Consider the following 16,805-nt stretch of genomic DNA (forward strand, 5'->3'; position numbering starts at 1 on the left):
AAATGGAAAACATAATTGATCTAAAAGTTAAGAAACTGGGACTAAGAGGTTTGCACAGTCTATATGACATAGTACAAATACAACTGAGGTAAAACACTATCGGTAAAGATTTACATAACACAAACATGAACAAAGACTAAATTCATGATCAACAAATAGTTAATAGATTAACACTTCAGGCTCAGTCGCTAGAGTTACAGTTATGACATTATTATGTAGTTTCTAAACCTGAATCATGAGGTAAGTCACTGTTCATGCTTAATTAAGACTAGTTAAGACGTTATTATTATGAAGTGTTACCAGCCACTTTTCTAAAATCAAAGGAATACATGGCTGTTCTTGTTTAGGCTGAGAAATGCACAGAATTAGCGAGAAAAATATAAAAAAACAGCTCTTGTGGTGACGGCAAGTGTGTTTTTTACTTCTCTGATCAGTGATAAATAAACACAGAACAAACATAAAGCTGTTTTCAATCCTATGTTGGTTTTTGACGCTAGAATTTAAACGCAACTCTGTGCAAAAGTATTTTACGTACTCAGAATACAGTACTAAGACGCGACTTAAAAGGTTTTTGCTCAGATGTGATTTATATGTGAAATATTTGTGTTTTTTCTTCATTATTATGCACTTTTTGGTTGGTGCGACTTATACTCCAGTGCGACTTATACTCCGGAAAATACAGTACTCTGATTGATCCATGTGCCCTTATATTCAATATTCTGTAACTAAACACATTTTCAAAGTATTCTTCCCATCACTGATCACAATTATTCGCGTATAATCAGTGTTTTATTTGAAAATGCCACCTCAAATCTGGGGCGTATCTCTTTATGAAACACCTCCTGTATTTGCCGTGCGGGGCCTTAAGTTCAAATCACAGTTGGAAAAATAGTAGTAATAGTAGTAGTATTGTGAAAACTTGTGCATATTTGGTTTTCTTATGGACTTTATTGCCTGATAGACTGTTGTTTTGTTCATAGTATTTGAATATCTGTTGTAAGGATTCATTTTGTCCTGTTATTTTATGACTTTTTACGACGTTATTTTACGTTTTTTCTGACTTTTGCGGCTGTGTGAGACAACCTCCATGTTTCTTAAAGATGATTCTATTCACAAAGTATATGTATTCAGATCGAACTAGTAATATTTTGTTCTTTTCTTGCAGGGAAACGTGTGGTAAAAATCGTGGCCTGCGTCTGAAACTGTGTCTTGATGTGGTTTGGTGAGTTTTGGGAGGAGAAAAAAAAAAATCTTCACCTCTTTTTCTCTGGGCGCTGGTCGTAAAAACAGCACCTGCTCTTCGCTCGGTCCCTCATCTCGTTTGCATCTAAGAGGAGATACGCAAAAAGATATAAATTTCTGTTTTGTTTTGGCTTTAAAAACGATTCAATTATGAGCTCGTTTTGTCAAGATGATGTTGATTTTACGATGAACCGCAAAGATGTTCCACGACAAAAGATCACGTTATTAGATTAGAACATTAGGAACTCCAAGTCCTTCAAGAAAACCAATTTAAAACCAGACGAGACTTAATCTACGCACAGCAACACGCTAGCTAGCTCCCTGTGTCTCAAAGCTAAAAGCGCTGTTGCCGGGCGGAATTGTGCACAAAGCTAATTTAATATAAAAGAAAAACAAAAAAAATCAAGAATCGCATTTAAAAAACCCTTATTGTTTCTTTCTGTCCTGCCAAAAAATGCAAAAATTCTATAATTACAACTGCACCCGGAGCTTTCCTGCGGCCCACGATGCCCAGCCGCAAATGTTCCACAGTACGACATTAAAGTTGAGCAGTCAAAACAACATGTAATTGAATAAAAATGCAAAAAAAGATGCATTTACGCTGCATTGTGTTAGATTTTCGACAAAGGAATAACATCTCCATGCAGACAAGTAAGTCAAGCAAGTAGTGAACACCTCCCTGGAAAAGTTACACACTGCAGCTTTAAGATTCTCTACAGTGAATAAATACATGGAGTTACACTGGTGTTTCCTTGTTCTGAAGCAACAAAACCAGCCTAATTTGTCACCAGCCATTTCTTCCACGACTTCCGGCGATTATGACTCAACTTCGCAATTAACGGAGCGTGCAGTGTGTTAAAAAATCTGTCCAACGATGTCCCCCGCTGACCGGAGGAAACAGAACCGGAGACAGCCCCGCGGAGAGGCCGACCCGTGCTGACCCCGCTCAAGTTCAAAGTCATTCACAACTGCACACGGCACCGGCGAAATGAAAACAAAGGTGCAGCAGGATCGTGTCAATCTGGTTTTATACGAGGTTTTTCACTGCAAAATACATCAGCTGTTTATAGTCATGAGGCTGCAGCTTCTTGTTTATGGGCGCCATTTTGAGGACTTTCGATCGCTCAGAAGATACGGTGTGTTTTTAAGTGTTAACTCTGGAAAAAAAAACAGCTCTTGTGGTGAGGATAAGTGTGATTTCTCATAAATAAATGCGTAGCAAACGATGAAACAAACATGAATCTGTTTCTAATCCGATGTTTTGTCTTTACTCTGTGATTTAAAAGCAACTCTACGTGAAAATACTCTCAGAAAGTACGTGGAATACAGTACTTTGATTGCACTATGCACTGAAGTACACTCTGAAACCCAATTCTTTGTGTTTTCCCAGGACAATATTGATTTAAAAAAAGGGTAAAATTAAAATGAGTAGTTTCCAATATTATGTTTTTGTGTGATTTAATCTGTAAAAATGTCATTAATAAAATCCAACACATTTTAATATGAACTGACATGAATTAATACAATATAAACATTAAAAAAATAAATACATCTTGAACATATTTAGAGTTTTAGAAGTGATTTGAGCTTTAATATTATATGTCGCTTTTAAAATGTGTTGGATTTTATTAATGACGTTTTTACAGATTAAATCAAACAAAAACATAATATTTCAAACTACTAATTTTAATTTTACCCTTTTTGTAAATCAATATAGTTGCGGGAAGACACAAAGAACTGGGTTTCAGGGTGTACTTCGATGCATAGTGCAATCAAAGTACTGTATTCTGAGTACTTTCTGAGAATACTTTCACATAGAATTGCTTTTAAATTATAGAGTAACGACGCAACATCGGGTTTAAAACAGATTTATGTTTGTTTCATCGTTTGTTCTGCGTTTATTTAGGAGAAATCGCACTTGTCCTCACCACAAGAGCTGTATTCTTTCTTTATTTATTATTTATTTGTCAGGAACCGTGGACATTTTCATGAATTTTAACAAAAGAAGAGCTGATTTGACCAGATTTAGCTTATCGTTTCTTTACCGTAACACTCCGATTGTCCACTTTTCTCGCAGGGAAATAAGTAATAAGCAACAGTGTGGTCTGCGTCTGCAAATGTGTCTTAATGTGGTTTGGCGAGTTTTGGGAGGAGAGAAAAATTCACCTCTGTCTCGTTGGACGCTGCTCGTAAAAACAGCACCTGCTCCTCGCTCGGGCCCCCATCGCATCTGCATCTGAGAGGAGCACAAACGCAAAAATGTAGACATGTTGATTTGAGTTTTGGCTTTAAAACGAGTTAATTTCAAGCCAGTTTTATCCAGGGAAACTGATTTAACTCTGAATCCAAACTTATAATCATAAAAATATAACATAACATTCAAGAACTCCAAGCCCTTTGAGCCAATAATAACATTTAAAAATCCTCGGTGTTTCGTTTTGTGGTAAAAAATGTGAAAAAAAAGGCAGTATTTAAAGGTGCATGTCGAATTTTTCTGCAGTCCAAGATGTTCCACAGTATGACATTAAACTTAACTATTTAATTTAAGCCTCCAAGACGTCTTTAATTTGTGCGTTTTGCTCGTTTGTTTGAACTGAAATACACCAGTTTTACATTATCGTCTCATTACACTAACAATAACTGTGAAATCATGATTAAAATATTTGTAGTAACTGTGTCTGATTTAGGTCATGTTTGAATACTTCTTTTAAGCGTCTTGCATCTTTTCTTTCTACAAAAGTTGAGTTGTCCGAGAGGTCTGAAAAATGGCATCACGACTGAAACTGTCTTGTAAAAACTTCAATAAATGTCATGGATCCATCAGCTTCTATCAAGCGTGTCGGTAAATACCAGGTTTTCACTGAGGTTAACTTTACGAAGCAGATCAGGGGCCACTCGGATGACAAAGAGACTCAGGCCAGAACAAGCAGGACGTCCTCCCGGGGCCGGCGCTGGTGCAGAGGCAGAGTTCACTTTATACTGTCCCCAGTGGAGCTGTACCTGACTGCAGACGGGACGGGCTCAGCTGTGAGGGGAAGCAGAGAGCAAACTTATGTGAGTGGAGATAAGAATGACTTTACATGAAAAACAATGGAGCCTCGTTTGCTAAAAGAGAAGAAGAAGTAAATGTATAAATGTATAAATGTATAAATGTATAAATGTGTAGGTCTGGTGTTTTATGGAGATGGGCGTCACAGGATAGAAACTAACTAAGGGATAAACATTGTAATCTGAGAACAAACCATTATTTCTCATAAATAGTAACAACCAGAGGCCAATAAAAACTAACCAGTGCAGTTGGGCACACACTCTTTCTTTGCTTATGCCCCTTCCACCATAAAAGGCCTGGCAGGTATCCACGTGCCCATTAGCACTCGCTAAATAACTGTTAACAATATATTACCCAGACTCCCCTGCTCTCGCCCCGCTGCACGGCCGTGTCCCCTCACAGCTCATAACCAAATTATGGCAAAAGGTTTTCATGAACGGCCTATTCAGCGCGCGCACAGGCCGCGCCTGTTTGCGCACGACACGTCCATATATCGAGCTTTATGCGCTCATTACGCACGCACCTGCGCAAAGGCACTGCACAGGTTCAATGTACAAACATATGAATATTCAGAGCGAGCTGCATGTGGCTCACGAATACATCATGTCTCTGATTTATCCACGTGTCAACAGCGCAGCATTTAATGAAACACACAAAATAAAACAGGATTATGAAAGACACAAGTATTAATTAGACACAAAGATGAAATGACCAGAATTAGCCCAGATAATCTGCAGAAAATTTTAAAAAGTTGGGCTGAAATCTCCATCAAATAGAGTCATCGGCCTCACACAGATTTTTACATATCGCAGAAAGAAAAAGAGCGTTTTTATTGTTCACCAGAAACACACAAATGAAATGTGAACGAGATTTAAAAAACCAGGACGAGGAACAAAAACATATACAAAATATTTCTGGGGAGTCGTCGAACTGCACATAAAATATAATATATATGTATTATATTAGACATGCGCAAATATGTGGGATTGTGTTTGTCGCGCGCATGTAGTAGTAATAATAATTATAATAATAATTATTATTATTACTATAATAATTATAATAATTATAACAGGCGCGTGGCTTTGAGCAACGCAGTTACAAAAAAAAACAAAAAAAAAAAAAAAAAACGTCTTTTGACATCCCGCTCCCGCTAAAAGAGCCGAGCTCAGACATGTGGAGCCTGGAGCCCGGGACACTCTGGGCCCGGGACACTCTGGGCCCGGGACACTCTGGGCCCGGGACACTCTGGGCCCGGGACACTCTGGGCCCGGGACACTCTGGGCCCGGGACACTCTGGGCCCGATCCTCGGCACAGGCCACGCGCGGACAAAGGACTTCACTGTTGAACAAAATAAAACTGAATCATTTGGATGAAAATATTTGACACCAAATCTGTGCATCTCCAGTCTGAGTCCCAGTGTTAAAACTATGAGAGAAGTTTCTTGTCTTTGCTCATAGACGCGCATCAAAGTGACAGTGACACTAAAGTCACATGTGACACCGCGCAGGTTTCATAAAGAGCAGATGAACCAAACATCTCGTAGCGCCGTGTGAGAATCTGGCCCCTGAATGCTCCAGACTCTGAGGGCGGCACGAGCTGCCCGCAGCGGGCGGGACGAGGGGCCGTGCGCGCTCCTGATTGGACACAGAGTTTTGTGATTGACGGGCCTCTGGGGCTCTGCTCTGCTCGGGTTATTGACACTGCAAAAGTGAGCTCGGAGCTCACGAGAAGAGGAGACGTGTTCACTGCTCACTTTGTTCGGTGTTGACTGTGTCCTGAGTGTGGACGCGCGCAGCCCGCGCACAGCCTCCTTGGATTGTACTTTTACTCACAGACCAAACTTCGGCTAAACTCTGTGTTTGTGTCTCTTCTGACGCCGTGGACAGATGGCAGAGAAGCGGCGCTCCCCGTGCGCGCTCAGTGTCAAGGCGCACGCTTTCTCCGTGGAAGCGCTGATCGGGGCCGAGAAAAGGCGCAGGACCAGCGGAGAGGAAGTGTTGTCCCCGGGCTACGAGGACCATCAGAGCGATGTGTGTGACCTGAGCCGCAGCCCGCGCGCGCCCAGAGCGTGCGTCAGTGAGAGGAGCAGTGAGGACTGCAGCGACGCCTCCCGTGAGTACAGCCCGTAGAGCCTTTAGCTCATGAACAAACCTCAAGCTTTTCACTTTTATCACACTGGGAATGACGATCAGGTCTAGATATAAATTCACATAAAACACAGCAGCGCGTTTGGACTTTTTGCCGTAGTGTCCTGGACATTTGTCCTGTGCATTTATGTCCTGCCAAGTTCACGTGAGCGTGACCAGAGTAAAAAATAAATAAATAAAAAACACCAAAAAGTAAATAGGTGAAATAGGTTTGGAACCTCCATCTGCGCCGTGGCACTAAATATGTCTGTGTGATTGTGCTTATGTGAGGCGCTTTATGACTTGTGTTAAATCATAAACACACCAATTAGCAGCGTGTAAACCGGGGCCGCGCGGGGATGACAGAGGATCCGGCTCTCACACTGTGACCCGACTGGCCTCGACAAATTACACTTTCAATTATGTATGTTTAAAACACACTTTTGGTTAGTCTTTTGTGTGGCTCTGTCTCGTTAGGCCCATGTCTAATGTCCATAAATTCCCAAGTGCTGAGAGGCCCGTGTTGAACAGAGCGGATAAACACATAAACAGCGCTATTAGAGGTTTTTATTTCATTTGTGCAGGGCCAAAATAACCCATTAAAACGCATCTAGTCATAGCCTAAATGTAATTACGTGGGACGCATTTCCAGAAAAGCTACAGGCCCTGTGTGTTTTCCCCATAATGATGCTCTAAACCCGGTGCGTAAAACGTTTGGTCACAATTACGCACAGGATCAGACGAGTTCTGCAGCTACATAGGAATAAAAAATAAACATATAAGCCTAAACAAAACCCTCACAGTCATAAAAAGGTGTAAAAACTTATGGAATCTAGCGCTGTCGTGTGTTGTGTCAGTAAAAATGGGCCATGTTTTGATCCGACGTGTTCTTACGGTGCAGCCGAGAGCGAGGACGTCCTGCTGGAGAGTCCACAGCTCCTCTGCTCTGGGCCCGGGACAGTCACGACCGGCGGCGGTGCAGAGGAGACTCGAGTCGACCTGCAGGGCTCCGACCTCTGGAAACGGTTCCACGAGATTGGCACAGAGATGATAATCACTAAAGCAGGACGGTGAGTGCAGAGGGTTTTGAAAGAAGCGAACATTATTATTATTATTATTATTATTATTATTATTATTATTATTATTATTATTATTATTATTATTATTGCCCACTCCTCTACCTAGGTGAGGATAAACAGACAGGCCCAACACGGAAGGAATAACAACATATTTTAAGGACTAAATACATCCCAAATATGTCTTTTGCTAAATCTTTTCTGATAAAAATTTATAGTACAAATTTTTTCTATTTACCCACTGAACTTTAAATACTCTGCACAAGTTTTTTTTTTAAATTTATTTATTTTTTTTAATTATTATTTTTTTATTTACTTATTTATTTACTTATTTATTTTCTTACTTATTTATTTATTTAAGGTGCACTTTAAAACCACAACACTGAATTTATCTTTCTTGCATTTATTTTTATTATTATTATTTATTTTTATTGCTCAAAAATACATTGAAAAACAATGTACAACAATGTAAAAATCTATTTATCTATTTATTTATTTATTTATTTTTATTTTTTTTATGAAGGCTCAAGCAGTGTGTCTAGGAATTAAAAGGTACAAAATGTGAAGTAGGGTTGTAAAAAGTATGGAATCAAATACTAATCGAAGTAGTTTTGTGACTAAATACTAATTTGAGCATGTATTATTATGATTATTGGTATTATTGGTGTTATTCCAGGCGGATGTTCCCTGCCATGCGCGTAAAAATCACCGGTCTGGACCCACACCAGCAGTATTACATCGCTATGGACATAATCCCCGTGGACAACAAACGCTACAGGTGAGTGCGCGTGTTAAATTTGCTGTTAGTGATTATAAACCCTGCGTGGAGCGGCGTGGACTCAGCCGTTTGAGGAATGCGACCACTCTGGACCAGTCTGTGCGCCAGAGAGAGGTGTATTTTTAGCCTTTGCGCAAATGGCACGGGCTCATTGTGCGCGCCTCGTTTGGATTTGGGGCCTTTTGGAGCCAGGTCACGTCGGTAGATGTTGTAAAACTGGACAAATGCGAAATCGTTCAGGCTTTTAGTTATGCTCTGGACAGATGTTAGATGTAGATGTAGCTGTAGATGCCTAGTTTTTAATATAAACCTCTGGACAGGTTGAATTTGGAGTAGGACCAAGTTACACGTAAGAAGCTTGAAATCAGAGTCAGAAAAATGTGTGAGGGTATTGCTATTTTCATTGCCTTGGATCCAGAATACACACATCTGCAGTATTTATTCTGGATTTGATAAAGCGGGTGTTTTCGGAGAGCCAAATCCACACATTAGTGATATGGCACGACACAAAACTAAACAAGGAATCATCAGAATAATCAAATACAAACTAAAAACATGCAAAAACATTGATTTAATTGAATTTATTTTTGGTATTTTGCTCCAGCTTGACCTATATTAGCCTATTCTGACCTATATTAGCCTATTTAACATAACAATATAACAATAATATACATACAAACGCACTTAATTAATCCCGTCCTCGCCTTTTGAACATTTTTATCGTTTGTAAAATAGTTTCATTTTTATATCAGCACACATTTTTTTGGTCTATTTATCTTTTGAGTGTAAATATCGACCAGAATGACCAAATATGAGAGAGAAAAGGCCGAAAAATTGGATTGTTTTTGCTTGTTTAAATCTATGTTTTAACAGTTCGAATGTGATTTAAATGTTTACACCTTCTTGTTTGTATTTTCTTATCTTATCCTGGTAAAAAAAGTCATATGTATTTTAATTCTGGAAGGGTATATAAAGAGTAAACGGTGTATTCCTGCAGGTACGTGTATCACAGCTCAAAGTGGATGGTGGCGGGTAACGCGGACTCCCCGGTTCCCCCTCGGGTTTACATCCACCCGGACTCGCCCGCCTCCGGAGAAACCTGGATGAGACAAGTGGTCAGCTTCGACAAACTCAAACTGACCAACAACGAGCTGGACGACCAAGGACATGTGAGTCAGGAGGGATTTTGTTTTGTTTGTTTATGTGCTCAAGGAGACGAGCACTGCGCTTTATACGTGTGTTTTTCACGTTTTTTTTTAGATGTGACGGCGCCGTGCAGCAAAGTATTACCTCATTTAACCGCAACAATTATAAAAACGAGTGTGTAGATGGATTAACATGTGTGTTTCTGTGTCTGGATGTTTGTGTTTTGTTTTAGTGCGGTTAAATGTGATAAAATAAACTCAAAATGGATGTTTTTTCTAGGTTGATCTACGGCACTAATGTTCCCCAACACAGTGGTACAAAACTTTAAAATAACAGACAGTTTTGGTCGTCTTTAACCCAGAAAAATAAGATGAAAGATTATATTGTTGTAGTTTATTTACGTGGTCAAAATGAGGTTATTTGAATGATCAGATAAATCATTAATTGGATCTGATTTTTGGTGGGTTGTTTCCAGTGGTGGAAGTAAGAGAAGTACTTGATTTTGTTACATAAGTAAAAGTACAGATGCCGGAGCAAAAAAAAAAAAAAAAATTAAATTAAAAAAATCTCAAGTAAAAGTTAAAGTATCACGTGAAAAATCTACTCAAGTAAAAGTATTAAAATATCTGTTTAAAAATGTTTTTCGCGCATATTTTGAGTCTTACAAAGCATCAAATGCATTGATTTTGATATAGATTTTTGCTGATTTTTGTTCAGTAGAAACAATTCAACCAATAATTTTTTTCTAGTTGCTTTTATTTGGTTATTTTTATCGGCTCAAACTATGAACGTGTTAAAAATAAACCCCTCAGACTTTTCTGCGGGGCTATAACTATAATAAACTATAATAAAAGTACAGATACTGCTCTCAATTGTAGTGGAGTAAAAGTAAAAAGTATCCACTGTAAAATTTACTTAAGTACAGATGCCTAACCTATGTCAGCTAACCAATATTTTTAGAGTATTGTATTTGAAAGACAAAGTACAACACATTTTAAACATATAACTCGTTCAATTTTTAATATTTCTGTTTTTATTGTTGCTACATCTGCTCTTTTTGCACAACTGTCCATGTCCAAACACGTGTAAGGAAATCAGATTACTCATATCAGATGTGACCGTTTACTATTCCAATAATATGATTACTCCAGAAATCAGATTATGACCAGGCAACGACGTCCAAACTGTAATTTTCTCTCTATATCTGAGATTACGACACCATGTTACATCCATTATCCATTTACACACTTTTATAATCCAAAACACTGATCCATATCTCGCCTTTTGAAAGTTTTAGCTTCTTCTGAACACATGTTTTTTGATTTATTTAGATTTTACACGTGTCAGTGGCATTTCAGAGAGTAGTAGTAGCGTAGCCATTGTGTAAATTTGTGTGTTTTTGTGATAATTTGGGTCGTTTTTCAAAAAATCCATGTCATAAAAAGCATGAAATACACATTAAACAACACAGGCCTGCAAATATAACATAAAGTATATATAAAGTGCGTGTAATCGTGTTAATATCAACCAAAAAAATGCATTCGTTTTGCCACTTTCTCTGCCTAAGCAAAGAAACACACTCCTTTTTACAGCACGCCCTCAGTCTTCCCAGTCTTGTCTCCGTAGCCGTTCCCAAAATATCTCCAATCTGTAATTTTTCTTCCCTTTCTTTCAGATCATTCTCCATTCGATGCACAAGTACCAGCCGCGAGTCCACGTGATCCGTAAAGAGTGCGGAGAGGAGCTGTCCCCAGTCCGAGCGATCCCGACCGGGGAGGGAACGAGGACTTTCTCCTTCCCCGAAACCGTGTTCACCACAGTAACGGCGTATCAGAACCAGCAGGTAAAATACACACCCAAAAAAAAAAAAAAGCTTTGAGTCTTACACAGGCTGAACATAGAGGGTGGGAAAGTGCATTCTCCACATGCAAGTGCGACATTGTTTTGTTGACTTGAGAGAAGCGAGTGAGGCTGTTAATGACCTTTTTATGCTACTATTTTTATATTATATCATTATTATCATTTGGGGTTTCTAGCTTTATGCTTTTAGACTTAAAAAATTAAACATTATCTCTATCTATAAGTTGGCGTTGAAGTTTTGAGACATGTTTGTTGAATTTGCAAACATATTGGCAGCTTGTGTGCAATGTTACTTTCATTTTTGTCTTTATTTGTACAGGAGAACCCAATGAGAGCGCCCGTAATCTCTTTTTCGTGGGTGCTCTGTTCAAAATACAATACACACACAAAAACAAACAACACAAACACGTATACAAGTCCATATAAAACAGAGGTGTCAAACATATTTACACCGAGAACCACATCAGTTAAATAAATATAAATAATAAATGTAATAACTACTTTTTTAACGCGTTCATAAACTTTCTGTATTTATTACGTATTCAATTTACAAATATCGCACATGTATTTCCATAAATGTAAAAAAAAATGGCTCTATAACTTGCTACCTACTGATAAACTGACATTTTAAGACAGTCACGTTTTAATTTACCTTGTTGTCGGCCACAAAAAATGATATGGCGGGCCACATTTGGCCCGTGGACCTTGCGTTTGACAGATATAAAAACATGTGCAGGTGTGAGTACAAACAAAATAGGGATTATCCAGTTTTCCTTGATCTTGAGACGTATTCCATTGTTTACTTTCACTTTCCATGCTGGTTATTTTACACAGTCTTGAGTTTATTTTTATTTAAAAGTGTGAAAAACATATTCCAGCACCTCGTAGTCATCAAACCCACATTTGTAAGTGTAGAGGTCACTATTGTTTTGACTTTTCCATTTGTACGCAGGTGTTGGATCCAGTGTGTGTGTGTCAGTTATCTTCTTGCAAACGAATGCAAGGAAACACTTTATAATTATTACATCTTAATTAAAGACGAGAGGCTGGTTTATTAAGAACGATTCAGGGTTAGAGTAACAACTTCCTCACTGAGCTCATTCATGAAACAGTCACTAAACCTGGATCATTCTTTGCAAACGTACGAAACCTTTTTATTACGGCTGCAAATAGTGTCGTGTTACAGTGCAAATATTGAAAAAAAACCACATATTTCACTTGTTTCACGCTGTTTTTCACCCTAATAATCCCAGTAACGATAACATTGTCCATTCCTATGTACGTTTCTCTGTACGCCGGAGTAGCTAACGCAGTTGCAGTACACGGCCTGTTAGCGAACATACTGGCAGTGCCTATAAAAGTCCATTTAGATTTGGGTCACAGAAGACGCCCCTAAACACCCATTCACTCGTCTGTGGCACACCTCGTATCGTGGCACGACGCCCACACATGCTAGCAATATTCAACTGCACGAGGCTAACGACATTATCACCCAACGGCGGCGTATTTATTAGTACGTCCTTTTAGCAACAACTGAAAGAATTAATGGGGAAAGTTATTACGCTGCTAACGTGGTCTGTTTTGTTTTGCAGATTACACGCTTGAAAATTGACAGAAATCCGTTTGCCAAAGGTTTCAGGGACTCTGGCAGGAACCGGTGAGTTGACGCTAACCGCACAGATTTTCACATTAAAAAGCATTTCGGGTTTGGTTTTGGTGTGGCTATTTCTGCAGGATTTTTTAAGAGCGAAGTTGCGTAATTCCTTTAATGAAAAATCCCAAACCGACTTGGATTAAATGGGTTTTAGCGTCACGTAATTGCAGGGTTGCAGTGTTAATTAGCGATTTTTATAATTTAATTGTTTAGCCTTTAAAACTTGCACAAGCAGTTCACATATGGAGCCGAGGAGAAAGAAAATAAGCTAAAGCTACAAACTTAAATGGTGCGTCAGATTCCAGCGGGTTTGGGACATAAACATCAACAGCATAATAATAAAATTCAAGACTGACATGAAGAAATTCTATCTAAACACTTTTCCAAACGTATATAAACACAGTATTAAAACAACAGCAGTAAAACCCCAGCAGTCTGCAAACAGCGCTGCCCCCAGGCCCCACAGAAGTCATTAGGATAGAGGGAGCGAGGAACGACGGAATAGGAGAGTAAGGAAGAATGAAAAGAACGAGAGAGAGGAGAGGATAACACGGCGGGTCTGACAGCTGAGCCTATAAAAGTGAAACTCAGGAAGGCCCCAAAAACTGGCCCTAAACGTTACAGGAAGAGTTAAGCAGTTTGCTAAATAAACTCTAGTACTCGTAGGCTCGCTCACAGCTCCGCTCCGGGCAGCTTGTCTAAATTATCACCGCGGCAACAACCCCGCGGGGGGCAGGACTTTTATCCCCCGCACTAACGAGGGGTAACAGAGCGCCGGCGTTACCCCTGTCTTAGTGACTCTCCTCCCCACCTGCAGGGGGAGGGGGGGGGGAGCAGCGGTCCCACCTCGTAAATCCAGGCTGCGGCTTCCTGCTCCTTGGTTCTGATTCGCCCGTAAAAGCCGTGTGAAAGCAATTACCTCGGAGCACCCGGGCGGCCGCAGCCAATCAGGAGAGGCCGTTTATGCCCCTCATTACCTGCGGTCTCCATGGCGACGGCGAGAGAGGCCCCCCGTGCCAGTTAAGATGGCCGCCAGGTGGTTGGCATGATGTATGACCCAGGCCGAGCTGTAGGGAGAGAGAGAGAGAGCTGGAATAAAAACCAGAAGAATACTTTTTTCGCAGTTTGTTGGATGGATTTGATGGTCCCAGTTTCAGACGGAGGGAAAGGGCCATATTTCTCTGGAGCTGCTCTCTGTTTCTGCAGGAAATCCAACTGGAAAACTCCACAAATGTTCATTCTCATCATTTTTGTCTAGACATTGGACCCCCATAAACTCGTCACAATCATCTTTGGACTTAAACTCCTTTCAACTCACAGTAATCACACTTATATAACCGAATAACGCAACCACTTTTCGATTCTCCTAGTAAAAACGTTTGCGTTGACCCACATTTTACACATCGACAAGTCTCGTATCTGCTTATTCTTAATTTTAAACCACTAAACGCTCCGTGGAATGGATAAAAACGCAAATTTAATCAGTTTTTTATGTGTTTGTGCAGGATGGGACTGGAGGCTTTGGTAGAATCTTATGCTTTTTGGCGTCCATCTTTGAGGACACTTACGTTTGAGGACATCCCGGGCATGGCCAAACAAGGTGAGAGAGTGTTTTAATGCTAATGCTAATGCTAACGACAAACCTAGCAGCACCTAACTACGGTTCATGCATAAATAAAAGTATAACCGACAAGAGAAGAGTAATGATTTAAACTATTTGAAGGACTGGTACAGTTTTTTGTATCCAGATATGGGTCGATTGTTTCAAATATTATTGCTAAAGGACAACAAAAGAATAATGGCTGAAATATTCTTACTTCAAAGCATAGACTGTATAGATAAATGGACATAGCTAACCTGCTAGCCTGCTTCCAGCTCCATCAACTCTGGCTTCAGTTCACTTTCAATTGAAAAACTGTCGCCAACTGAACGCGGTGGATGACGTCACACTCACTTAGTCCACTTCTTTATACAGTCTATGATTCAAAGTCATTTTTTTACGCAGTTAGGCTACAAATCTGGTGGGTTAAAACGCTAAAAAACTGGATTATTTAGCTTTAAAGAAGACCTATTGTGCTTGTGTCTGCTTTATAGTTATAATGTACGACAACTGTGGCTCATTTTGTCCTAATTTGCACATTTTAAATCACAATATTCATCTAAAACGACTTAATAAAAGAAAGTCCGCTGATTTTCGTGTTAGAAAACTACGGTGCCCAGTGAGATAGTTGGTTCAAACAGTGGTTACACAAACAGATGGTGAATTGTAAGTCCACGCAAAATTAGTACGGTAACAAGCAAAAACGAAGCGGTCAACGAAAAATACGGCTAAAATACAGCTGCCGACAAGCGCGAAACCCGGTGTCTTTGAACGTACCGGCTCGTCACCTTTGCCCACTTGAACCCCGCCCCTCACACATCGCCATAGCAACCAAAACCACCCATATGACTACTATAAAATTGAATAACAAAGTGAGTAGAGAGCAGTGGTCAATATGGCGTCTTGAACATAAGCGATTAACTTGCACGAATCACTCCAAAAAACAACTTCGAGAGGTGTAAATGAGAAGGGGAAACAACTATAAGATGGGTAAAAGCTCTGAAAAGTTAATTTTGCGTAATAAATCTACGTTAAATTGCGAATTACTTTGGCGACAGCTTTAATATTTCCGTTCTGAAACCCGTGAATACTCTTGAAACTGCAGTTACTCATGATTGCTAACCTTTGCCATTGTGCGCAGGAGTCCCGGGCGCTCACGGAGGAGTGGTGCCCACCTCTCCCTGCTCCTCCCCGTTCCAGGTGTGCCCGCTCAGCCCTCCCGACTACACCTGCGCCCGCCCCACCCACCCGCTCCATCGCTACGGCAACGGCCCGGACCCGTTCCCGTCCCCGCGAGGCCCCTCCACGTTCGACGCCGACGGCTTCTGCTCCCTCCCTCTCCCCGCGTCCCAGCTCGGATACCTGTCCAACCCCTCCCCTCAGAGCTACGCCAGTCTCCGCCTCCACAGCCCGCCCTACAGTCTCTATGGTTACACATTCCCGCCCTCACCGCGCCTCGCAGCCAGTCCAGACAAAATGGCCGCCGCCGCGACAGTGAACCACCCCAGTCCGTTCATCGGTTCGTCTCCGAGCGGGACCCTGACGGACAGTATTAGTGTTTTGAGCGGGGGACAACAAGGATTTCTGTTTGATTCTCGGACTTTGGGACTGGCCACGAGCTCGCCGGGAGCAACGACGTCACAGGTCACGGCGCACATGAGCTGAACTGGTCTTACGTTACGTTTATGTTGATGTTTATTCATCGTGTGCACCAAGAGACACTGCGGACAGCGAATCAAACTGGAGACCGGTTTTGGACAGTTATTACGTAATTTTGTGCTGAATTCTTCTTTGGATAAGTCTTGACATTTGAACTAAGAATACACGCGGCAAAAAATGATGTTACGGTTTGTTAAAATGACTTCCGGTTTCAACTAGTTTGGATTAATTTACCCATGAACCACTTTGAATTTTCAATGCAATGTACCTTTTTAAACAAATGGCGCCAAAACTGATCCTGTTTCGCAGATTTTTTTGTTGTTAATTCAAGCTAAATTACCTTAAAATATCATAAAACAACTGAAATATTTAAAGTCCAGTAGTCTAACCCGGTACTCCCAGACTTCTCTCACCCCAGACACTTCCTCCAGCTCCTATCCGAAGTCGTGCACGTCAAACCTACTCAATCATTCGCAATTCAAGTCATTTTAACCCACGCTAAATCTGTTTTCGAACTGTACTACAAATGGACAAACGATACAAACCAGAAGTCGTAGTGAAGAACGGAGAGATCGCGCCTCCAAAGCAAGTTTTACCGAACATTTTGACGCAAT

The 16,805-nt window shown here is 40.5% G+C and overlaps 1 protein-coding gene across 1 annotated transcript; it reads left to right on the forward strand.

The window, feature by feature from the left end:
- Positions 1 to 6,013: 6,013 nt before the first annotated feature.
- Positions 6,014 to 16,230, forward strand: tbx18 (T-box transcription factor 18). Its single transcript, XM_033990649.2, has 8 exons — positions 6,014 to 6,404; positions 7,320 to 7,488; positions 8,171 to 8,272; positions 9,270 to 9,441; positions 11,094 to 11,261; positions 12,871 to 12,935; positions 14,438 to 14,532; positions 15,674 to 16,230. Exons 1-8 carry the CDS (start codon positions 6,179 to 6,181, stop codon positions 16,195 to 16,197), a joined length of 1,521 nt encoding a protein of 506 aa, XP_033846540.1. The 5' UTR covers positions 6,014 to 6,178; the 3' UTR covers positions 16,198 to 16,230.
- The last annotated feature ends 575 nt before the right edge of the window (positions 16,231 to 16,805 follow it).

The sequence above is a fragment of the Periophthalmus magnuspinnatus genome, chromosome 24 (assembly GCF_009829125.3).
Source record: "Periophthalmus magnuspinnatus isolate fPerMag1 chromosome 24, fPerMag1.2.pri, whole genome shotgun sequence".
NCBI lineage: Eukaryota > Metazoa > Chordata > Actinopteri > Gobiiformes > Gobiidae > Periophthalmus > Periophthalmus magnuspinnatus.